We start from the raw sequence: 25,441 nt of genomic DNA on the forward strand, positions 1-25,441 counted from the left end.
AGAAATTGATAACAAGCAGATTCTTCAAATTCAAAAAAAGTTGAAGATGGGAGGTTTGTCTTAGATAGTTAGTTTATCAATTCATCATGATTGAAAATTTGTTATTCGTGTTATAAATCTATGTAACATGATTTTTCTCATTATGAACTACTTGTGTGATCACATTTTTTGAGGAAAAATGAATAAATCAATTTAATTGTAATATACTAGGTCAATGCCAGAATATTATATACGGTAGAGTTGAAGACTTAAAAGTTTAAAGCAAGAGTTCTAAGCCTTATATACTAGGTCACCTCAACACCTTGTGTAAATATACCAATATGGTCCGAGCCCAATATACCAGTATCTTCCTAGTGGAATCATAGTATCATACAACAGCTGCATATACATACATCAATCCTTTATATGAAAGAACTTCGCACAGTTTTGTACTACAGTTAAATTGATTGTGGTTGAGCTGCGCTTTCTTTTCCTCAAGCCCTTGGATTGGCAAACAGGATCTAAAAGAATCTGAAATTAGACCCATTCCGAGGCTTCGCAAACAAGCTGTATATGGTGATCCATTGCAAGGCAGACAACTTCATAGCTGCTTCTTCATGCAGTCATCCAGATTCGTAAGTTCACAACAGAAGCCAGCAATAGCATGGGACTGATTGGTTATCGCACAGCTGTCTTGATGTTTTGACGGTCCAAGATGACATTCAGGATTTTTCCAGGGACGAAAATCCTCTTTTTAATTGACACCCCATCAAGATATTTGGAGAGCTTTCCATCTTTCGATGCCAGTAGGAATGCATCCACCTCCGAACAGGTCTTTTCAACCTGGATTGTACCCCTCGTCTTGCCATTGATCTGAACTGGTAGCAAAATAGTAGATTCCTCCAAGTAAGCAGGATTGACCTGCATTAAGAACATAAAAAGGAATTAAAAACAGCTCACGATATGCCATTCAATCTTCCTCAAGTAGCATACATCCAATATCATATCTCAGGTGTACCAGAAAACAAGAATTGAGGTGCTTCTTTTACAATATGTTAGGATTTAATGACACCACAATACTTGGTATGATATATACAGATTTATCCACTTGACATTTACTACTCTTTTTGTTGGTGAATTATCAACATGGTTTGCCAAGAAATATGTCCCTATATTTGACTTGAGAGAGATTTTCACCTTAGGAAAAGCCTCGTATGCCAATGATTTCGAGTGTCCCAAGCGAAACCAAAGCTCCTCAGCCATATGAGGTGCATATGGTGCGAGCAATAAAACAAATGCTTCAATAATCACTCTCGGATGTTTTTTCCACTGGAAAAAAAATAACCATATAGTCAGTTAAAGTGTCATGTTTAACTGTTTCCAAAAGATTGAAATGAACATTGTATTAACCATTTGAGACAGGTAAGGATATTCACTTTTCTAGGACCAAGGGTAGTACTTAAACTTGAGTATCTTAATCATTGGAAACTGGAAAAGCAAATTACTAGTCGAGAGAAAAAACATTTTCAAAGGAATCATTCTAAGCTAAACAGGCTGCTCAGCACATCTTGAAAGATCTGGTTTGTTGATTTTGTGTGCAGTGCACCAAACTAAGTGGAATGGTAGCTCTTCAGGCTAGCAAAGAGCCATCCAGCAAGAGAAAACACCATGCAGCTAAGCCTAGGAAATGCTTCACAACCCAACAACTTACACCAATCTTACTGACAAGGTGGGAACCATTGATCATGCAGGACCTACCCCATATCTAAGAGAGTTGAAAGAAAAAAAAAGAAAAAAAACAATGAGAGCAGCATTTTCATGGACCTTATATGCCACATTGATGAACTCCATCATTGCAGAAATTCCAGTATTAAATCTTGTCGCTTCTATTTCCTCTGTTACCTGCAATTGGAAAATGAACAGAATACTATATAAAAATAAAACATGGTAAACTCATTGGAAAAAAGGTGCATACTATTACACTAGAATGTAAAGGTGCACACTCCTTATTTACAGGAAATCTGAACATAAAGTCCCAGTAAGCAAGATAGTACCTTGGCAATGCACTTATGTAGAGAACGAAGTTGCTCCGAAGTGGGATCCTCATCAGTCACTACTGTTCCCTCTTTGAGTGTACCATCAGATGACGTTGAACCAACAACTAGCCTCCAGGCTCTTCCCAAAAACCGATGAACACCTTCAATACCACTCGTATTCCATTGTTTTGAGTCTCTATAAGACAACTTTAGTGATGAGAAATATATTTACGCTGCATAACTTCGTAGATATTATTTCATACTTGAAAAAATATATATTAATATTTAATAATGTATAAACTAAACAAAAATTTACCTTAATGGCCCCATGAACATTTCATATAAGCGAAGTGAATCGGCCCCGTACTCAGAAACAACATCATCAGGATTGACAACATTTCCCCTACTCTTACTCATTTTATGAGAACGTGCAATAAGAGAGATCTCAGGATTGTCTTTTAGTACAAAAGAATCCCCGGATTTAATGACCTGGAGAATGAAAACTTGTCAGGAGAAAGTTTAAAGAGGAAAGGAAATATGAATGTCAATTTAAATGTTCTTTCTGTTCTCTTAACCTTTTCTAAAGAATTGAAACAGGGTCAATAGAGGAGAATAAACTAACTCTGAAGCATTTATGGAAATACCTTTTCCTCCGGTATTATTTCTTGTTGAAGCTCAGCTGATGTATCAGAGTCTGCAGAGACAAAGTTCCCATCTGAGTCCTTGTAAGCGATATATTGAACCTGCAAATCAGAGTGTAAGAAACATGTATTGGAAAAGCTGACTTTTATAAGCAGAAACAATTATACTTACTTCTCCAAGAATAATGCCCTGATTTATGACACACTTGAAGGGTTCTTTGGTGGAGACGACACCAATGTCATAGAGAACCTGACATAGTGTTCAAAAAAACTACCTTAGCAAAGATGATAATCGGTATTGGAAAACCAATTTAGTGAAAAGAAAGTAATCAGTCTTCTCGTTTTAGTACCCCGTGCATTATCAACTATAGGTAACAAATTATCAATCTGATGTGTTATCATCCCTCACAAACCTTCTCATGGTTAATGTGGCCTTGGGATGAAGAGCCTTCAATCTACTTGGAATGGAATGATTAAACTTAACAAAAGTTCATACCAATAAACTTGGAATGGAATGGTTAAACCAACTTGTGAGTTTTCGACTCATTTAATATGCATATAGCTGAATAACTGATGTAGGTCAGATCCATCATGCAATCCAAGTTCCGGTGCACTCCTAACCCCTAACTAGTTCATCTTATATAAGACGTATATATGTACAAAACAAGACTCCAACAAGAATGACCATACAAATGATCATGACAATATTGCTTTATAAGCAGGTGTAATTATTAAGGAAAAGGTATAGTTTTGCATCGTAAACCTTATCTACTTGTATATCCCAAAATCAAAAACCATAAGTCACACACCTTGTGCCAGAATCTTGCATAAAGTAAATGGAGAACAGCATGTTCAGCACCACCAACATACACATCAACTGGGCTCCAATACCTGCGGATCAAAAGAAGTTTTGAAAGACACAAATAAAATGGAGAAACTCACTTATATTACAAATCTAATCATCTTTAACAAATTTTCTTAATAGAATGTACATAAAGCACTCCCAGATAAAGATTTTTCTTACATTTCTTTTGTCTTGGCCACCAATTCTTTTGAATTTTTTGGGTCCATAAATCTCAAGTAGTACCTGAACATGATAGACCACAACATCTCAAAACCAAAATGAATTTTCCAACATTTCAATATGCATTAACTAATATGATTGAACTATAGAAGGTTATGAATAACAGAATACCAGCAAGAACCAGCCCACTGGGGCATGGTGCTTGTCTCTCGTCTGGCAGGTTTTCCAGACAAAGGATCCTTAGTTTTGACCTGAAAATAAGTTGCAACAGTGTAGATATATAAATATAGAGGGCAACAAAATCATCCAAAATACTCGCAAGAAAAAATTATGCAGTTCAACTTAGACTAACAAAATTAGAAATCTTAAGTTGCATGAACTCATCCATCAACAGACGAAAAGTAGATAGAAAGCAATAGACAAGAAGGGAAAACATACCCAAGACACTGCTTTTGCTAGGGGTGGTTCTCCTGTTCCAGTGGGAGAAAAATCATCCAATTCTGGAAGGGTGAGGGGCAGTTCGGTTTCATGAATGGGAACACCCTCATCAACATCATCTGAAAAAACTACTGGAATAGGTTCCCCCCAATAACGTTGCCTAGCAAAAAGCCAATCCCTCAACTTATAGTTCACCTAATAAGAGACAAGTTCAAGTCAGGAAACAGGTCATCTCATATTCATAAAGAAAGTAGGCATACCCCAAATTTCTAATAAAAAGCTTCAGCATTCTGAAAAAAAAAAAAAAAAAACCTTTGTCTTCCCATTTCCAGTTTTCTCGGCCCATTCAATGACTTTGACAGCAGCTTCTTTGCTAGATAAGCTATTAATGTCCAGCCCCAATGTTGTGTTTGAAGAATTTATAACATTGCCTTCACCTGAATAGGCCTTTCCAGAACCACTGAGCTTTTTATCGTGCGGCATCACAACCCAACGGATTGGGATATCATATTTTGTAGCAAATTCATAGTCACGAGCGTCATGTGCAGGTACAGCCATTATTGCTCCCGTTCCATAACTGCGTCAGTAACAAAGTCATGTCATAAAGAAGAAACAATGAACACAAAATTCCCATTCGAAACATCATACAAGGTAGACGTGAGTCTAGCATGCATGCCTCTTCCTAATAATAAATTGTTTTAAAGAAAGTACAACACACCTGCCCAAGACATAGTCTGCAACCCAGATAGGGATAGCTTCTCCATTAACTGGATTTTTAGCATAGCAACCACTGAACACCCCAGTCTTTTCCTTCTGAAGCTCAGTCCTCTCAAGGTCACTCTTTCTTGAGGCAACATCTATGTACTCCTCCACCTGTGCTCAATATTGTTGGCTGTCTAATTACCATCATAAGAAACCTTTGAGAAAAGTGGACAGGAAACAATTGAACGTACACTTTCTCTCTGGGCTGTTGATACTAATGATGACAACAAGGGATGCTCCGGTGCGATGACTAAATATCTAGACATAAACAAACAGCCAAAAATTCTAATTAATTCCAGCCTTCCATCCATGTCAAAACCTCAACAAATACCTCTGTATCTAAAGAAAAAATTTGTCCAATAAGAAGATAGTGATAATGTAATATAGTGTTTGATTATTACGTTGCTCCAAATATGGTGTCCGGTCTGGTAGTATATATTGTAATCTTTATGTCTCTCTCTTGTCCATCACTACTAAGAGCAGAAAATTCCATCTCAGCGCCTTCTGACTTCCCTATCCAGTTTCTTTGCATCTCTTTGATACTCTCAGGCCAGTCAAGGTCATCTAAATCTTCAAGAAGGCGATCAGCATATGCCGTAATCTTGAGCATCCATTGCTTCATTGGCTGCTCGGCAATAAACAATGACACTGTAAAATTATAAGACCATTCAAAAATGGGAATTAAGCCAAGGAGATTATAACTTAGATGGTCTGAAAAATAAAAACACATAAGTCTTGTACGTACCTTTCTTATAACTGGATGACCCCCACGCTCGCTCAGACCATCTATCACTTCTTCATTTGCCAAGACAGTACCAAGAGCAGGGCACCAATTGACTGGCACTTCAGCCTGATTGCATTATAAGTCCATTATCAGATCTTCTTTTATAGTGGAAATTGATAGAAACTATTGACAGCCAATATCTCATTTATACCTGATACGCCAAGCCTCTCTTTAATAGCTGAAGAAAGATCCATTGGGTCCATTTATAATATTCTGGTTCTGTTGTAGAAATTTCACGATCCCAGTCATATGAGAAACCTAACGATTTAAGCTGCAAAGAAATTGCAAAATGTTAATACATGGAGAAAAATAATACAATCCACCAAAACCAAGAAAGCAGTAAGTGATCATCACACATGGATACATGTTCCAATTTTTAATCCTATCCAAACATGCCTAACATTGGAACTTGATGACATGGTAGGGTCAGAACTCCCTTTAAATCATCAAGCTTTATGCTAATGACAACCTACTTAACCGGCCTATGAACCACTAAAACTTCCAGAAGTTTATTAAATGGAACCTTGAATATAATTTTTATTATATATATATATATATACAGCGGTTTGTAGATTATCTTACATCACAATTTGCTAAAAACTTATTCATTACTGATTAGTCACGCATGCAGAAATAAAATGGACATTACATGACCTGGGAACGAAAGCGGTCAATGTTCTTCAAGGTTGTGATCTTTGGGTGGGTTCCTGTCTGTCCAACACACACAAGGCAACCAATTAGCACATATTCAAACCCACAACAGATATCCAAACAGTTGTGAGCCATGTAAAAGCACTGAAAAACAATACCTCGATCGCATATTGCTCCGCTGGCAATCCAAATGCATCCCATCCCATTGGGTGTAATACATTGTAACCCTGCATACGTTTGAGCCTAGCAAGAATATCTGTCGCAGTATATCCAAGCGGATGGCCAACATGTAACCCCGCTCCACTGCATCCATCAAAATGAACATAAAAGTCTCAGTCAACACAAACTCCACTTCATATTACACAAGATACAGTCCAACTAGGTCCTTACCTCCTTCACTATGTTACTTACACAAAAGCTCACACAAAGTAAACCCCACTATTACAAATTGCATTGTACCTCATGTTTTCGTTACGCTTAACTAACCTAACATTGTTATCAAATTCAAATCCTTTCATCCAAAACTCTAAAATTCTAACAAGCATCTCATCATACCTAATTCATCAAACTAGCATTAACCCAAAACACAAAAAATTTCATGAATTCAACTGCAAAAAAAAATCAAATTCAAACAACTGGGGTCTTCACATTTCCCCTAATCCATCACTACCCAATTCCTCAAACCACCATTTTCACATCAAAGACCGAAACTTTCACGCACCCAACTCCTCAAACTCAAATTCCAAATTCTGGGTCATCACATTTCGCAAAGAAAATCACAGACCTGGGATAAGGGAACATGTCAAGAACATAGAACTTGGGCTTTGACATGTCAACTTCATCCGGGGTTCGAAAGGTTCCATCTTCCTCCCAATAACGCTGCCACTTGGGCTCGATTTCGTGGAAAGGATAGGCCCTCTTCACCGCCGATTGCTGTTTCGGCTTCTGCTCTACGACGTCGTTGGGTTCATTGGAAGCTGAGGCTGTGATGGAAACGCAGCGTCGTTTGGAGGTGGGGTTGTGGAGTCTCGGGGAGAAAGTGAGGAGTGGGTGTGAGGGGAGTAGAAGTGAGTTGAAGGTTAGGCGAGGTTGGGGTTGGAGACCCAGTTGGGTGTGAGTAGAACTCATTTTCGCATGAGCTGAAGAAAGAAGAAGAAGAAGAAGAAGGGAAGGAGATAACGTACTGTAAACTGTTATTGGCGGGTTAACGTTTTCTTATTTTATCGATAAATATTATTATATGGGCGAAAAAAAAATATTTAAAATTGGACAAAATTAAGCATAAGAGGCCCATGTAATAAAATTAGAAAAAAATGAATTTAAATAATATAGATTGAAAAGTTCTAAGAAAGTAAAGTGGATTTTTTTTTTTCTAGAAATTATGTGGTTTAATTACTAGTTTTAGTGTTTTACTACTCTTTTTGGCCTTTTGCATTCATTGAATGATGTAACTGTTAGTCCGAATAAGTAGCCATAATTCATGTAACTTCCTATATTGGAATTTAGAGGGGGGCAATTTTGCTATTTAACACAATCACCATGAAACCCTAATCATCTTGAAGTCTTGAACTATATAAAGGCATCTATGCCTCCCTTTGGCCTCCTTCTTTGACATGGGGGAAATCTCTTGGCATTCCAATGGCTCAATCAATTTATGTTCTTCATTCCAAGAATCCAAGCAAATTCTTTCCCACCACCATCTGTTGGCTAAAACAAGGAGAATTACAAGTTTGTTGGGAAGGGTTTTCATCCATGATCTCATGTTTGTTGGAGATGGTTTTCATCCATGGTTTCAAGTATAAAAGATAAGGAAGCAACTACACCTGTTTTGTGTAAGAATATTTCTCTTGATCTTTTCTTTTTTATAATTTAAATGTTTAACATCCTTGTTTCTAGATCCTTTTTAAGCACTTTAGATGAGATCATAGTATTTTCTTTCAATGTGTTTAGTTGCCCTTCCATTGTCTTTGACAAGATCCTCTATACACTTGAAAATATATTCCCTCAATAAAGCACTAAAACTCCAAGATATGACAAAATTAATATTTTTCCATGAAATTCCCTTTGTAATTTAATTTTAATCGTTCATGATAAATTTCTAGTGTAAGAATATAGATTTAGTCTATTATCATAAGTATAGGAGATTCTTAATTCGACTCTTGCGGCAGGCCCGCCCTTGCCCAAGGGCAGCCTTGGTGACAGCCTAGAGCCCAAGGGAAGGGAGAGCACAATTTTTTGAATATAAGGTTAATTAATAAATATATATAGCAATATATGCTACGTAAAAATAAAAAATTCTCTTATTTCAGAATTCTAGACGACACTAGATGCGCGTTTTCTTCAACTCTTCGAGTCATTGAGAAGTGTAAAAAGTCAAGCATCATTATGGCAGCGTCTTTCACTCTCTCCAAAACTTTAAAATCAAACAAATTTCTCTTTAAATTTGGGGTTTCAATAATTATTAAATCTCTCAATTCACTTGCATCATCTGTCATTTCCAATTTTTCTCCTATCTGCTTTGCATCTCCCAATAATCTTTTTTCTCTCTATTTTTTTGTTCTTCTACGGTGAGCAGAATTTTTTTTTGACATTCCATGATGCAGGTTGAGGTATAGATCAAAATAGGTATAAAGACCCAAATTTTGGATATTAAAGGTTTTGTTGCTTGTTTTTTTTGGTTATGTTGATTACCCTAAAAACTTATTAATTCTTAACTTTTTATAGTAGAATTAATCTTAGAATTGTCAACAACAAAAAATCTCAGGACCGGCCCTGTCTTGGGGTCATCTACTAGTTGTTGTATAGTAAAAGTTTAGTAGAAAACTCATAACATAAGCAACACAATGAGAATTTAACATGTTAGGGTTGACATTAGAGCATTGAGAAACTGAAAATCACCTAGAACCACCCTGAACTCCATCGTCACCGCCCTAAACTACACCATCACTGCCATGAATTGCATCATCACCCCATGAACTACATTGTCACCGCTCTAAACTACACCATCACCGTCCTAAATTGCACAACAATCGATAATTAGGTTTAGTTGCCGGTTAGGATCTAACAACATTGATAATAAACCAAAGTTTGATCATAACATGAAAAGCCATATCTAACACCATCACCGCTCTGAATTGCATTGTCACCAACCTAAGCTGCATCGTCATTGCCCTACACTGCACCATCACTGTCCTGAACTGCACGTTGATCGACAATTCGGTTTAGTTGGTACATGTTGTATAATGAAAATACTTGTCTAAACTAGTTGTAAAACACATCACTTCAAATTTCTATAATGATATGAATTAATTTCTCTTAATTAGCATTATCATTTTTTTAAAACTCAACCAAGTCATAAATCACTTAATCATCCAAATATATTGAACAAAAGAACGGTTCATCACGAAAATGTTTAACTTTTACCGTCATTTTATTATTTCTTTTATCCCTACCCATACCTACTTTACCCCACCACATCTAAGTCCTAATGCCAATGAGCCGGTGACCTAGACAGTGTTAGTTTTTCTAAATAACCAACACATCTAACTTGCTAATAAAATGTTAACTTTGACATAAATTGGCTATTTGTTTGATATATTGATTTTCAATTTGGATGAATTCTTTGAAATGATCTAGATTTGATCGTATCATCTATGATCATAACACTATCTTATGTATAAATGTAGAGAATTTAGAGAAGGTATATGCCCAAAACTAACTTGGCCATAATTATTCTCCATTATCTTCTTAAATTTTCGTTGCTTTATTAAATTTCACATTTACGTGACGTTCCTTTATTTTTATTTTTTTTAACTACTCCTAGTAGTTGTGGATTTCAACTTCAAGAGAAGGAATTCAGAGCACCGACATACACTTGCACTAACTGGAATAGACGGCTAGATAACATCAAATGTACTTTTTGGTTATTAAATAAAAGGTTGACTATAAATATCAAAGACTGAAATCACTTATTAGATGTTAGGTCACTTGTACTGCCGGTGTATAGAGAAATTTTCCTTTTAAGTTCCCACCTTTCTCTTCTTTTTGTGTACTCAGTCTCTTTTTTGTGTTGAATCACTTACACAGCAGGTGCATAGAAGAATTTTCATTCGTTCCCACATTTCTCTACTTTTTGTGTACTCAGTCTCCGTATCAAGTTGTGGCAGTGGCACTGCACTGCAGGTCTCCAAGCAGGGCGGAGCCACCTAGCTAGGGGCCTATTGGGTCCCGTGACCCACTAGAGTTTTTAAGTACAAATATATATTAGCTTCTCCATAATGCAATAAAGCTATTCTGGTGTAGTGGCTGTCTGATTGAATCATTAACAATATGGTCATGGGTTCGATGCTTCTTGTTATAACCTGTGTGGATCTATTTTTTTCTTTTCTTTTTTGGTTTGAACATGTGTGTTTATATATATAATTATATATTACGTATGTAGTGCTACTTTTGAATTATAAAAGTTAATATAGTTATTGCTTTAGACAATTTACAAGATGTATATCACTTTGGCTTAAATTTCACATCCAGCAAGTAATTCCACTCACATAATCTTGTGTCCAATTGTGACAACCTTAGCTTCCTTTTTTATATTTTTTTTAAAGTAAGTGTTCATATTTCATGAGTGCCCCACCTTAAATCAAAACTTGGCTCCGCCACTGTCTCCAAGGCTCTAAAAGTTGCACTAAATTAGTTAGGTGGTATTTCCCATATTTCACTATTTATCACTTTATATTTTAAAATGGTGGGTCTAAAGTTCAAATCTCCCTCCCTAATAGTGAAGGTTGGGCATTTTAAGTCAAATGCCAAATTGTTTCCATTGTGCAGGTCCAAGAGGTGGGATCAAAGGAGGATCGCAGGTGTTCAACTTCCTGGTTATACAGGCCAGAATATATCCAGTGCATTATGCAACATGTGCAGGTGTTCAACTTCTTGGTTATACAGGCCAGAATATATACAGTGCATTATGCAACATGTACCAAGAGGTGGGATCAAAGGAGGATGGCAGGTGTTCAACGTCTTGGTTTCAAAATCATTTTTTGAGTTGCAAAAGAATTCTTCTTGTTCATTTCATTATAATGTTCATGCACTACTTAACTTGAAGGTCAAGCCGTCAAGCAACAACCTACGTATGGTCCAAGCTCAAGGCATCAATTGTTAGAACTAAAAAGACCATGTGAACAACAATGGGCACATCCAAAGGAAATACTTGTGATTGCTTCAGCTTATATTGACCGGGACCGGGAGGAAGACTCGGGAAAAAAATTTGTTCCGACTTTACAAAATTTTCCCGGTCAGGAATATGGAATATCATTGTATAGTTCCTTTCAAACTTGAGTTGCTACCAAGGCTTCCAAATCTTTAACAGCTTGGTCGACCGCATATAGTATCATTTTCTTTATCTGTACCACCGAAAGATAATGCCCAATCAAACTTGGAAGAATTGAAGTGAAGTAGAGTGAAGGAAAGAAAGTAGAAAGTGTTGGAAGGTAAAGCAAGCTGGTCACCTCAAGTTTGTCCTCTCTAGCTCTATGATTCTTGGGAAGCTGTCTGAAGTCCTTAGTTAAACGGAGGCACTCATGGACATTTTCTGGGGATACAAAGTCTACAGCTACTTTTGTACAAGACTGCAAGGGAGTGATAGCATAATGTTTTAGAGTTATACCACAAACAAATAAAAAGTGGAAAACATGAGAAAAGTACAAGATGATAGACCTTGAGATTCCTAACTTGGTGTGGGCATCCAGCAGGTATAAATACAGCCTCTCCAAGGCTTTGTACAAATGTCCATGGTTCGACTCCTGAAGTGTGCAACAAGTATGTTATAGTAACTACTAAAGATACAACAGCAATAAGGATTGGTCAGCAAATAAAACCACATGTATGCCTACTTTCATACCAAATTCTTCCTTAAGCTTCCTTTTGTGATCCATTGTCAAATAAAAGGATTGATCATGAATTGGATGAATAACCTAAACACAAAGAACAAAAACCAAAATCAGCACCCATAAACACAACATATTTCTAAGGAAAGCTGAGGATACCATACTTACCCGTTCAACTAATGAACAGTAAGTGTGCCTGAATTCTTTATAGTGCTTCTTCAGATAAGCCTCCAACTTAGGGACATCTTCCCTGCGAAAAATGTCCCACAAAGCACCACCGGTTTCCTCTACTGCTTCCGTGCAGGGAGAACCAGAAAGAGTGGGCCCATCTGCATCATCTTCTGGAACCTTCAATTCCCTATTGTAATTCTTTTCTATGATTTCTTCATCCCCTCCAGACTGTCCAGACTGAGAATTCACCCAATTCCGAAGCTCTCTCTCATCTTGGGCTCTATGTAATTCTTTTAGCATTGAAATTGCAGATTTCTGCTCATCACCTAGCTTTATTTCTGCTGTATGTGTCAAAATATTAACCTGCATAGATTGAAAGAACATGACATACTATACTATACAGAAGTGTAGGCAACCCAAGTGTTTAAGTTGTACATTCCAGACATTAAACGAGAAACAATAAAAGAATATCACAATATGTGTTCAAGTAAGCAATATTCATACCGCATCAGACATATCACAATGCAGCTTGGTTACGGAATCCCCTCTTCCAAGCTCTTCCACAAGCCCATAAGCAATATATGTTTTTGGACCCATGTCTGGTTTCAAGACTCCAGGTGGCAACTTAACAGCAAGGTTAAGAAGTCCAGCTCTAGGATCTGTGTACTCTTGAAATGGCAGGGCAGTAATAAATTCATCACAATGTCGGGGCAAAAGATTCTCAAACTTATCAGAAGGGGGCCAATCCTTCAGCTTAAGCATCTCTGGCCACAAATTTCCATACATTCTTCCTTCCGTATATCCTTCAAAAAATTGCCGAGTATTTATTTCCACCTGCAAAAAAAGTTGATGAAAGTGACATTAGAAGTGCAATATATTCAGAAGAAACCAAGTGGAAAACAAAAAACAAAAGAAATCATGTTCGCAATTAGTGATTCCAGATAAAATTGGGAAATTATAACAATTTATTTTAGAAAAGCAAAACAAGGGCAATTGTGTGGGTCAGTGTCTGAGTGAGAGAACTTTTAACGATAGGCACTTTGAAAACTATATCTGGTACTATAATACTAAAAGTAAGAAAATAGTGTCACTGCAGCCTTAGTTTCAGGCTGCCAAGACAGAAGAAGTAAGATGATGTAGGAAAGAGCATTCAACATCATCATCAGATTGGCCTAGCACAAAATAATGCAAGGATGATTTCAAAAGAAATTTATAGATTATATATTTAAAGTGGACTCGGAGATTAATTAAATCAGAAACAGAAGGTTAAAAGTGACAAAATCTGATAAGTAGACCAACCTCACAGCCAGCCAGGCAATCAATGGTCTTGACCTCTGAAAATTGTGAGGTACTATTTGGATCCATATTTTCACTTAAAGCACGCCACATGACCATTGGCTCCCAGCTCAGACCATTTGCCTGTTCAAGTACATTTTGAACTATGACTGGTTCACCATTAATCCAATGTTTTCTGAAGTGCAAAAGATCTCCTTCTTTCAGAGTGTCCCTTGAATCTGGACAATATAAGAAGTTGTCACAAGAATCCTCCCTAGAAGCTGCCTTTCGCAACATATCAATTCTTTCACCACATTCATGCTTGAAAGTACAGTACTTGGTTTCGCAAATGTCTAGTACAGTTTTGGCTTTTGCTTCTAAACTTGCAATCCAATCACAAGGAAGGATTCGCTTCAGAGCCAAGTTGCTCTCACCGCAGCCACCCATTTCCTTTGGAGCACAAGTAATACTATTATCATCATTTGCATTCCACCCAGTCAAAGGCTCATTCCACCCAGTCAAAGGCTCAATATGATTGTCTGGAGCTTCTAAGGAACAACATTCAGGTGATGGATCTCCACCATGAATGTACTCACAACCCATATTCCTATATTGAAACTTCACCTCTGCACGGTCTAAAAGGAATCCCTGCCTAATTTCTCTACAACAACTTAGACAGAGTTCATATAGACATTTAGGGCAGCTTCGATGGAGATCAACAATTGAAGTTGCACAGTGGTTGCTATTCCAAGCATGAAAACAGACATCTAGTTAGTTAACAATCATATAGCATTTCCTTTAATGAATAAAGAGACGCTTACCAATAGACACGCTCATCATTGTAACAGAGGGTTTGTTCTATTATAATGTTGGAAAGCGACTCTCCTGACAGAAAAGTTTGTGTTAGCTGTGTCCTACACCTGATTGACCTGAAACCAAAGCCAATGAAACTTCATACCTTGAATATTAGCTTCGATCTGTATCTCCTCCTTTTGTTCATCAGAAAGTTCCTTCAGAAATGGAAGCATGGAGCGAATTAAATGCGCCAAATGCTGAGCCTTTTCGTAGTCGCTTATGTCCCGTTTTGGTGTCTGAAGTTTCAGAAATAGAAAGCATAATGTATTTATCATTGGAGAGTGCAATGCTGAAAGGATTCTTGTACTAGAAAACAAACCTTAATCATGCCAGTTGAGTGGAGGCAAGCATTACAGTTGCAATTTCTGCGGCAAAATGGGCAAAGTTCCTTGACTTCCTGTACCTTCATGTGAGGATACCTATATACAAAAGAAAAAGAATCCACATGATACATTTCAAGTGACTATTGCAAACTCGGAAAGAGGACAGGGACTGTGTTAAATACATACCATTCCTTGATACAACGGATACAATAAGAGTTGTTTTTACACTTGGAGCAAGAAACAATAGTTTTTGATTCTTGCATACACTGATGACACTTAAAACAAACATCTCCATTATCCTGCTTTAAGTAATAAACAAAAGCTTTCTCAGTGCACCTAAATAAATTTTCGAAGATGAAGAAAAAAAATAATACACACTGTAGGGTGAGGCATAGCTAGATAAGTAAATACCTTTATGTGTCTTGAAGTGCATCTACCACGATCCCATCTTAGAACTGAAACTGACGAATTCGGAGAAGATGGTGGTGAAGAAGACGAAGTATAAGAAGTAGTATTCTTTGACTCATCTTTAACTCCTGAATCCACTGAGGAACTCCTGTTCATCTTTCCACGGCCAGGACTTCCCCTTCTCCGTGCTTTGGACTTGATCATAAAGGCAATTTCTGTGTCATGCTCCATTTCATCCATTAACTCATCTGCATCTTCATAATAGTTTGAGGCAAGTTGCTTTTTTCTACTTCTTTTTCCATTTGAAGCTCCAATTTCTGGAGTAAACCGTCTCTTCTTAGTTCCGGTCCCCTGTAAGCGACCATTGTCCTTCTCATCCTCTTCTGATTGGTCTTGCAGTAGCTCCTCCTTTTCATGCTCCAGTAACTCCGAGAATTCTCTCTTACCGGAACCAATATCTTTATCACTATATTGGCCCGGCCTTCCTTCTTCCACTCTCAGAACTTGCATTCTCAATACCTATAAAACAGAACACAATCTGAGCTAGCTGGTACTATGATTGCAATCAGTAAACAATCTACAATCTCTTCGATGAAACAACCAAAACAATATTTGATCCCTATATCAAAACAATGACAATAGCAACAGTACACTTGTATACAACAGAGATATAAATTTTCACCAATTCCCAGAAAAAAAAAAAAAAAAAAAAAATCTCCATGAAAACTAAAGCTTCAATACAAACACTTGAGCATTGGTTCAAAATCAAAATAAACAATTGTTCCAAGTCAACGAAACAACAAAGACCCGACTGACTCAAAGTCAACCCAAAATTCATCTCCCTGGCATAAACCCATAATTCAATCCCATAACACAAACCAACATTCAATCCCATAACTCAATCCCACCTACACAAAACATTGATCCTCTGTTTTCCAAAGAACCGATCTTTATTCAATTCCAAGTCCCAAAAAAGAGAAACAGTCAACAACATCAGAATCATCAAAATGGGAGTTTCAACACTGACCTAAAAATATGATCACTGAAAACTCAATAAGAACCCAAAAAACAAAATTCAGCTGGAATTAGTTTTTCACAGCCATTGAACGAGTTTGTGTAATCTGGGCGGTTCAATGGTCGGAAATTACATTACAATGCATGCAATCAAAGAATGAAACCGAAAAGGCGAAAGAGATTCCGGAGAACCCGAAATTTGGTGGAAGATATAAATAGGGAGAGAGAGGTGTGAAGTGGGAGTGAAAGACCAAGACTTGGGAAATAGACCGTTGGATTTGCCTCAAAACCTGTGTGCGTGGGTGGGTTGGAACTTTGCCTACTAGGTAGGTAGCGTGGATTGAGCCTCTCATAAATCAGGCCCATTTTTGGTACTAAACTTTTTTCCTTTTTGTTTTCTTTCATTCTTTCTCTTTCACCCTGCCAAGTTTGGTAATGCATCAAAAGACTCGAGAATCTGGTATCATAATGGTAGAGGATTTTTCTGTTTTCGATAAGATCAAATGAGCTCATAATGTATTTTTGACCTTGTGTGGGTTCTTTTTTCGTTTCCAAAGAACCATAAGTGAGAATGGAAAACACTGTTTTCAGTAAAATTTACGGAATTAGCAAAAGCTTCTTTTACGTACTTTTTAAATCTAATTCATCACTTAATGTTTCCCAAAATACGAGAGCTGTGAACCACCAAACGCATGTTCCAGTAATTACTCATCCTAAATTAATGAACCATCAAACAAGTCAGGCTCTATATTTAAAAAAAATTTGGATAAGACTACGAGATTAACATGTTCGATTAATTGGAAATTAATTTCAAAAAAACTATTGCATGCACCCGGACAACAGCCACGTGGTTTTCCTAATCACTTTTATTGGTCGAGTTGTCTTCATTTATAATTGATAGAGAAAGACTTGCGTGTGGCACCCGCACCGCTACGTGATGCGGCAAACCAATCACTGTCCACGTGGTGGAGAAACCCCCACTTAACAATTTCTCTGATTTGATATTGTACACATCTGGACCACATAATATATTTTCACGTCTTTCAATCCATAAATACTGATTCAATTTTCAATCTTATTTGTTCCCATAAATTTTCATAACGGATATGGTAATTTGGAATCCTAGCATTGGATCCATATTTTCTATTTCGGGTCAACATTGATTAATTATTCCATAACTTATAATTGCGAAGAGACAAACCTAAGATTTCCAACTGTTTTAGGAGAAATTTGAATAATCCACACAATAGACTATCCTCAAATACAATCATTAAAAGAAAACCTCCGCAGTATTTAGATGATTGGAATTCTCATTCCCTGTTTTACAATTCATACTCTATGTTTCATTTTTTACTAACTTAAATTTTGTTTTTATTAACTTATATTTTGTGGAAACTTTTCTTCGATCTTTCTTTCTTCTTTCTTTTTTACTCAGCCAATTTTGGTAAAGTATCCAAGCCCTTTGAATACTTGCACTGAATATTGGTAGAGTTTTTGGATTCTCCTGTAACATGTTTTTGCCTAATGTGACATACAGGATTCATTGATTCTTGAGAAGAATTTGACTTTTGTTTTTTCTTTTTTCAAATGACATTAACAAGAGTTGAAAACACTTTTACGTTAAATTTTAATAAAATCTGACGAAATTAGCAAAATAATGTTTACGAACTTAGATTTTAAAAGTTCACCGCTCAAAGTGCCCAAAATCCGAGAGCTAAACCATTAAACGCATGCTCCAACAATTACTCATCCTAAATTAAAGAACCATCTAACAGATGTAGATCTATAATTAAAAAGTTACATAAGATTAACAGATAAAAATGTTATATTAATGCTAACTTTGAAAAATTATCGTACGCACTCGGACCATAGCGACGTGGTAGTTTCAATGACTGTTATCGATCCATTTAGCTCCAATTATACTCATTATTGTACGCTTTGCCGCCGTGTAACACAATAATCTTTTCATGCCTTTTCGGTCCATAAGTATTTATTGATTCAATATAGAATCTAATTTGTTATATCGTAATTTGGAATCCTCCTAGCATTGATTAAAAAGAATATGGACCTGGAAAAACTTTCTATTTCGGGCCAACGTAGAAATCAACTGTTCCATCACTTAACAATTCCGTAGAGACAGACCTTATCTCCAAAGCTTTAGAAGAAATTCCACAATAGACTAGGACTATCTTCGACTAAAGTATTATAAAAACGCTTCTCCTATTATATATGATATTCAAGTAGATCAATAAATTTAATTACAAACCAGTGCAAAATCCACAATCACATAATTACACAATTTGTCAACAGAAAGAGAGAAGAAACTGACTCCCTTGTACACCAGCCTAGTCTTTCAGCTGGCTGCAAACAAAATGCACAACTTTCTACGTATAGTGGAACCTATGCTCGGCGGGGTTCCCTCTCTGTCCTCCCCATGCATCGTTATCAGCTCATTCAATTTTTACAGTTCCATCGTCTTGAACTTATGCACAACATCGGAAAGGCCAAATGTACAGCTAAGATTTACATCTCCTACTCGCAATTCAAGGCTGTAGATCTTCAACAGCTTCTGGCAATGAGGGCGTGGATCCACCAGTCATTCTGCTAGGCACCGGGGTGTTCCGCCGGGATTGGCGTTTTGTGGCCACAGTCGTCACACTCTCATTTTCGTACTTTTCAAACGAGTAATGGTCATCATCATCATCATCTTCATCGCACTCTTTAAAAACTGGATGGACATATGCGCTTTGGAGGTAGCCTTTCAAGTTCAAGTTTGGTTCTCTTACTTGTTCCAGAGTATCTTTCATCCTTGCTTCCTGATCCCAGAAATGAAAAAAAATAAAGTATAATCTTAAGAGAGAGAGAGAGAGAGAGATCTTGCACAAAGTATTAAAAAACTGAACTAAAAGAGGTAATAAGTTGCTGCCCTTGCTCAAAGAAGAAACGAGTGGAAAACTGACATACCTGTAATGGATATCTAACAAATGCAGGTTCAAAACGACCTTGGCAATACTTATAGAACGCTATGGTCAATACTGGAAGTGCAAGAAGAAATGGTGTAGACTGAGCAGCTTTTTTGGTACTCAACAATCCCAATAGAACCAGTTGAGAGATAAGCAATGCAGACAGAATGCGACCATGGACATCAGGCCAGTATGCTGCAGCACTTTCATATTGCTGGACGTAAACATTTATGATCTGCATTCAGAGAAGATAATCTATACATGTTAAAAGGAAGTGAAGTATCCAACAAAAAATATATAATTGATATCTAAGTTAAACACTTGGTGCAAATGGCATTGGTGACACCTAGTATGTTCATATGGATGGATACACAGATATACATAATCCTATCCTAATAATGTGAAATTTAGTAATCAAGATACCAAATTTTTACCTGATGACGGAACACAACATAAGCCAGGCCGAAGAAAACAATTATGAATGGAAGTAAAACTGGTGTCACTGTAGCATATACAAGGCCCAGTAAGATATAAAGCTGTATACGAGGCTCCCCAGTGTTGAAACCAATACTTCCTGGATCCATTGCCTCCTCCCTGTCCTTATCAGTCTTTACCAGGAAGGTATTCTTCAAGTGATATATAATGAGCGGCTTCAGCATCAAGATCTCTGCAGCGATACCAGCCCACCCATCAACCATTATATATGTTATGAAGAAAGTTGCTTTTAATGGGACTGCAGTGCCAAGTGTCACTGGAATGCTGCCGAAAAGAAAGAAAAAAAGAAAAACGTAATTCAAAATTTGTATAGTACTAAAAGAAAGATTATATACTTGTACAAACAGAAAAGAACTGACAATACACAAGTTTGATAACTATGTAATCACATAGATAGTCGCATCATGAAAATGAAAGGTCTGACAATTAATTTCAAAATACGTACTCAGATGGTGATTGGTGTATGAAACTTTTTAGCTGTTCAAGTGCCGATCCAGCTATAATGCTACCAAGGAATACATTCACCAAAGTGAAGAGATAGTATCTAGAAGCTGCTCTCCTCTCAAGAGAAGACCGATATGTATACCCCTCAAATTTAGCCATGATCATCAATATGGTTGGCAAAAATATCAGAAACAACTTCAGTGCAATCCCAGGTAGAAAGCCTGTAATGACTGACTTAATGAACTTCCTGCATATATATCAAGGTAACATTAGTAACTAGTGCTAATAAAAGACATCAAGGTAACATTAGTAACTAGTGCTAATAAAAGCTAGATGCCAAGTCAAAAAGGTTCAAGGATGAGATAACTCACACTTCAACAATGGGCTTTAGGAATGGAGCTGCTTTCTCAAGTCCCTCCAGGCTTGCAAGAGATTGTACAAATGCAATGGGGATCATGAAAAAGAAGGTGAGGAAAAAGAATGCAACAGCCATGATGAGCCTCTTAACTGTGAGTTTTACATATGGAATAGCCAGATTTGGCCAATATACATCGCGTGGCTCTGGAGCCCATTCGGTTAACCAAATAGTCGGATTTCTAGATTGCTGAGTTTGTGCACAAACAGCAGCACCCCATCTGCTTTTAAAGGAAACAAAGGCAGCTGCCACGATAGAGTTGGGATCGTTTGAAACTCTCTCCCTTTCTTCAGGTATCTGAAGAAAAAAAAAACACAAATTATGAATTTGAAACAACCAAGAACATGGCAGTATATATTTGACAAAGAACTGAAGGGACTGGTACTTACTTCCTTCTTCAATTTGTCAATCTCAGATTGATAATGTTCAATTGCATCAACTTTCTTTCCCCAAAGCCCAAGAAAACCAGTCTGATAGTTGTATATGCACATCCAGGTTAAAGCTAAAATTAAATATCAACTTAAGAACTTGGAAATACTTATAGCACTTACAGATAGAGCAATTTATTTACCTTAACCAAGGGCCTTACTGAAGTTTTGCTTCTTTCAAGTTTGTTTTCGTAGTAGACAAGCCAGTTATCCATTTTTTTCTTCTTCTTTACCAATTTTGCAAGTTTGTTGGCATTGTACACCACCTGCATAGAATTCGTCACTGGATCAAGTTTCAGAAAACAAGACTTCTTTTTATAGAAACAATTGTATAGCTTTGGCAGTTCAAGGATTAAGTGAAGGAGATGTTTCAAAACTCTATCCTGGCAAATAGAGAATAATTTAGTAGTACAAAGCATTATGGCTACCTTTTCAATAGGAAGTACAAGGATAAAGATATTGCAGAAACTGCATAGTTGATTTTTTAAACCAAAAAAATTTCTTCATGTAAAATCTCAAAAAGTACATTAGTAATTAAAGCTTTATATACAATAATTACTACTTTAAGCATGTAGGGATTAATGGCTCCTTAAAATTCTAATTAACATTTTGTACTGTATAAGAGCACTACTTCTGTTTCTTCGGGAACAAACCTGATGAGTAAGATAATGATCCGGATGGTTGACCAGAAAAAAGTGCTCCACAAGCTCACTTACAGATTCATCTGGATCTGGTGGAATATTTCTGACAAGGGCCTGTAAACAATAAGATAATTAGGCGTATAAGCATGATATTATAGATTTTTATCATTTTTTCTGGGTAGATAATGCAAACGAGCTCTGCTTGTATCCGTATAGATTAACATTCAAGATTATTCATCAGGTAAGCTCAAATATTAATTTCAGTTCTTATCCTTATTACAAGAGGCAAAAGGCTATAAAAGTGACTGCTTATTACTGTATGATTAGTATATCAAGCAATTGACATCACTACTCAAAAATGTCTTATTTGAATAAACATTAATCTGAACTCATGTATTCAGGCAAAAAGCTATAAAAGTGAAATGTTTATTACTTTAACATTTTCATGATTAGTATATCAACCAATTGACATCGCTGCTCAAAAGTGTCTTATTAATCTGAAATCATATATCGGGGCATGGAGTCAATCTCACCGTAAATTGATCTGGTCGTCGTTTTTCTGTTGCAAGAAAATGCAACCGCATTGCGGCAACTCTCTCATACTCCTTCATTAGCACATAACATGTCCAAAAGGTAAAGGCATACGCCACCACTATATGAGTCCACAATCTGTCAAATACAATTGCATGAGTATTGCACTTATTAGTAAGCAAGATGAGAATTAACCTGGATTGAATTTTTCAAGATTTTCTATTGTCTGCATGAATTAGATGTCAATAACACCACATAGGTAGACTTAAATACAGAGATAGAAATGGCAATAACTACAAATGAATGTTAATATGACGGATTTTCTTATATTTACAATTATCCAACAATCATGTGTTCTACAGAAGGGGCACAAAATGCTCCCAAATATATATAAATGACAAAGAAAGTTAATAAATCAATGTTAATATGACGGAATTTCTTATATTTACAATTATCCAACAATCATGTGTTCTACAGAAAGGGTACAAAATGCTCCCAAATATATAGAAATGACACAGAAAGTTAATAAAGGAGGGTGTCTCACCTTTGAGATTTTTCTGGGATATTTGATATAGAGAGCCTATCAATGTCACTAGAAGTGACATTCTTTAAATGAGCGGCAATATCCAAAGTGTTATTTGTCCAGTTGACTGGTACCAAAATAGCCCATGCAACGAATGCCATTGGAACAAAGATTTTAAGCCTGCATTAATATAAGGAGAATAAAATCATCAACATATGCTAACATCTTAGATCTGAAGAACTAAATGACATGCATTTTGAAAATCTGAATTTTAATTGTTAGCATATAGTAATCAGGATATATTATAATGGAGACCTCACTGGAACAGGTACCACAGAGATCATGCAAATTACACATGCATGATCATGCACTTCTAGGGTCATGTCAGACTCATTTCACTGACATTACTGATGAACGCTAGCAAAACTGAAGTGCTTGAACTGCATTGTCAACAAAATAAGGTAGTTGAAAATAGGTAGGCTTTTCAAACAGTAAATTAGGGTTAAGGTGGGGGCTTCTTTAAAGGTTTGTCTCATTCCAGGGTCAAGGTTAAATTAAACCAGAGGAAAAAAAAAAAAAAAAGGGTTCTCCAAAAATGATTATCTCATCTCTTGAACACTACCAAAAAAAAAAAAAAAGTAATTCTATCCCTGCAAAATATATGAAGAAAAACTTAAAGCAAGCGGTATAATGCCATACTAAGAGCACTCGACACCAATTTAAGTAAAGTAGGTAAATAAGAAAAGAAAAGAAAAGAAAAATCGCAGCCTACCCTATCAAGTATATCCTCAAGTAAACAGCAGAATCCAATCCTGCATGATCAATAAGCTCCGGTTCCGGCATCCTCAATGCTTCTGGCATCCAATTTAGAAACCTCGCATATGACCTATAGTCTAGATTGACAAACTTACTCACGAACGTGCCAGAGCGTGTGGGACTGTCTCTTGCTCCCTTGAAATACCATTTTGGAAAGTACACCCTGTCGTTGAACGGCTGGAGCCTAAGAACCGCAAATACTAAAAAGAAAACAAAGGCACTCAGAATATTGATGGCTGCTCCAACCCCTATATCCCCGAGTGTAGCCATTTTATATTAATAATCACAAAGAAAACTGCATCACCCTGTAAAAGGAACGATTATGAATTAGAAGCAGAAACAAAACATATATAAAAGCACAAATTTACACAAACTTTTAACAACAAAATCTAACAACAGCTCTGCTATATAATCCTATATATGTATATATATCAAATTACCCTCTTCTCCTCTGTCTACATATTAATCTAACTTTACAACAGGTATTAGATCTATAAATTTCTAGTTCCCTTCCTTTTATATCCGCTGTAGTACCAAAACCAGCAGCTCAACTACTTTCCTACTTTCGTTAAAAACAAAGTGATCAAATCACCATTACACCTCAAGTTAAAACCAAACTTCACCTTCTCCTCAGAGCTAAAATAACAACCACTGCAAACCTCACGTAATTGCAGAAATTGAGCTTAAAAAAAAAAGCTCATTTCAGCTGGAAAAAAAAAAGCGTGGAATTGAAGAAAAGAGAGAAAGAGAAGTAAAGCATACCGGAGATTAAGGATCGTTGAATTGGATTAGATTGCTTGAAACTCCGCCTAAAGAAAAGCTGAAATTCCTGCACTCCTCTACAGGAAAACTGAGACTCACGCCAACTGTTACTATTTCCGATAAGACGCACTCACTCTCTCTCTCTCTTCTGCTGCGCCACTCGGATTAGAGATTGGATTATGCTGGTTTCGGAAGGTGCGGAAAACAAGGAGAGAGAGAGAGATCTCCTAGTGATCTTCGTAGTGGTTATGGTGGAGGTGGTTAGGGATCTGATGGTTACGTTTTTTTTTTCTTTCACTCTGGCCTTTCCTGTTTTGGGAGATTTAGTCCGATTTAGTCCTCCCTGTCAATTACTTATATAACTTCGTCCTTTTCTTTTCGCCTTGGAGAGGTCGGCAACGTCCCAGTTGCGATGCCCAACGGCTACTTTTTGCCGGAAAAGGCGGTTTCTCACGCGCGTGCGTGGCGTGTGAGGCGCACGGGCCAATTGGAGTGGCATGAGGTGGGTGGGTCAGCCCGGACCCGAGAAAGAGTGGTTTTATGCGTTGTGACCGCGTGGTTAGAGCGTTGGATACGTGGGGAGGGTCCGGAGGGGACAGCTAGACCCGGGTTGGATTGGGATTGACGGCAAGGGGATGGGATTGGGTTACGGGGGTTGGGATACGTGGAGTGTGACGGGCGTTGGAGGGAGTGACGCGTGGATTTGGTAAGGGGGCGTTTCGTTAGGTTAGAATGGGCACGAGGATGTCATAATCAGAGTGAGGATGAAAGATAGGATATGGGAGGTCAGAACAGTATGGTGGTGGTTGCCAAATACTGAGTATCAATCAGTGAGAATGATGTCTTGTATTGGATCTTGGTCTAACAACAAGATGCAAGATGGTGAAAAAATTTGTGGGGTTTGTCTTTTTTTGGTTTTATTTGGCAGTACGTGCGATTATCTCATCAGGTGTGTCGGTATATTCATGAATTTTTGTTAATAAATTTCGATAATATAGTGTATATAATGGTTCAAAGTTAGTATCTCTAAGATAATTTATCAAACAGTATGTAGCGTTTAGTGGATCGAACAACTTATAAAGCAAAGCAAAGCAAAGTATGAGAGATCTATTGACCTAATGAAAAGCTAATTCGAGTTTGTGGCTCAACTTAGTAGTTGACAATGACATTTTTAGTC

At 37.0% G+C, this 25,441-nt stretch overlaps 3 protein-coding genes across 4 annotated transcripts; all 3 read right to left on the reverse strand.

Annotated features, from left to right (window-relative positions):
* Nucleotides 1-185: 185 nt before the first annotated feature.
* Nucleotides 186-7,512, reverse strand: LOC133729941 (leucine--tRNA ligase, chloroplastic/mitochondrial). The gene is made up of 20 exons (XM_062157563.1): nucleotides 7,100-7,512; nucleotides 6,474-6,618; nucleotides 6,319-6,375; nucleotides 5,816-5,935; nucleotides 5,626-5,730; nucleotides 5,282-5,505; nucleotides 5,072-5,138; nucleotides 4,837-4,991; nucleotides 4,431-4,695; nucleotides 4,119-4,313; nucleotides 3,852-3,931; nucleotides 3,681-3,743; nucleotides 3,466-3,547; nucleotides 2,829-2,906; nucleotides 2,660-2,758; nucleotides 2,332-2,504; nucleotides 2,034-2,211; nucleotides 1,804-1,881; nucleotides 1,177-1,308; nucleotides 186-900 (listed from the first exon to the last, which is right to left on the reverse strand). The coding sequence occupies exons 1-20, from the start codon at nucleotides 7,441-7,443 to the stop codon at nucleotides 658-660; spliced, it is 2,883 nt and encodes a 960-aa protein (XP_062013547.1). The 5' UTR covers nucleotides 7,444-7,512; the 3' UTR covers nucleotides 186-657.
* A 4,060-nt stretch (nucleotides 7,513-11,572) lies between these two features.
* Nucleotides 11,573-16,527, reverse strand: LOC133729942 (lysine-specific demethylase JMJ26-like). 2 transcript variants are annotated; one of them, XM_062157564.1, is made up of 13 exons: nucleotides 16,260-16,527; nucleotides 15,236-15,751; nucleotides 15,011-15,126; nucleotides 14,821-14,920; nucleotides 14,605-14,737; nucleotides 14,468-14,531; nucleotides 13,671-14,388; nucleotides 12,876-13,205; nucleotides 12,369-12,734; nucleotides 12,215-12,287; nucleotides 12,031-12,116; nucleotides 11,823-11,942; nucleotides 11,573-11,717 (listed from the first exon to the last, which is right to left on the reverse strand). In XM_062157564.1, exons 2-13 carry the CDS (start codon nucleotides 15,740-15,742, stop codon nucleotides 11,643-11,645), a joined length of 2,688 nt encoding a protein of 895 aa, XP_062013548.1. In that variant the 5' UTR covers nucleotides 15,743-15,751; nucleotides 16,260-16,527; the 3' UTR covers nucleotides 11,573-11,642. The 2 variants fall into 2 exon arrangements, with proteins under 2 accessions (XP_062013548.1, XP_062013549.1); XM_062157565.1 differs by having other exon boundaries at nucleotides 15,011-15,123; nucleotides 16,260-16,525.
* Nucleotides 16,528-18,447: 1,920 nt separating this feature from the next.
* On the reverse strand, nucleotides 18,448-24,598 carry LOC133729943 (calcium permeable stress-gated cation channel 1-like). The gene is made up of 12 exons (XM_062157566.1): nucleotides 24,265-24,598; nucleotides 23,459-23,807; nucleotides 22,708-22,866; nucleotides 22,166-22,301; nucleotides 21,645-21,746; nucleotides 21,135-21,257; nucleotides 20,953-21,033; nucleotides 20,520-20,860; nucleotides 20,150-20,395; nucleotides 19,644-19,968; nucleotides 19,211-19,444; nucleotides 18,448-19,062 (listed from the first exon to the last, which is right to left on the reverse strand). The coding sequence occupies exons 2-12, from the start codon at nucleotides 23,770-23,772 to the stop codon at nucleotides 18,790-18,792; spliced, it is 2,334 nt and encodes a 777-aa protein (XP_062013550.1). The 5' UTR covers nucleotides 23,773-23,807; nucleotides 24,265-24,598; the 3' UTR covers nucleotides 18,448-18,789.
* Between the last annotated feature and the right edge of the window lie 843 nt (nucleotides 24,599-25,441).

This window comes from Rosa rugosa, chromosome 2 (genome assembly GCF_958449725.1).
Source record: "Rosa rugosa chromosome 2, drRosRugo1.1, whole genome shotgun sequence".
Lineage (NCBI taxonomy): Eukaryota > Viridiplantae > Streptophyta > Magnoliopsida > Rosales > Rosaceae > Rosa > Rosa rugosa.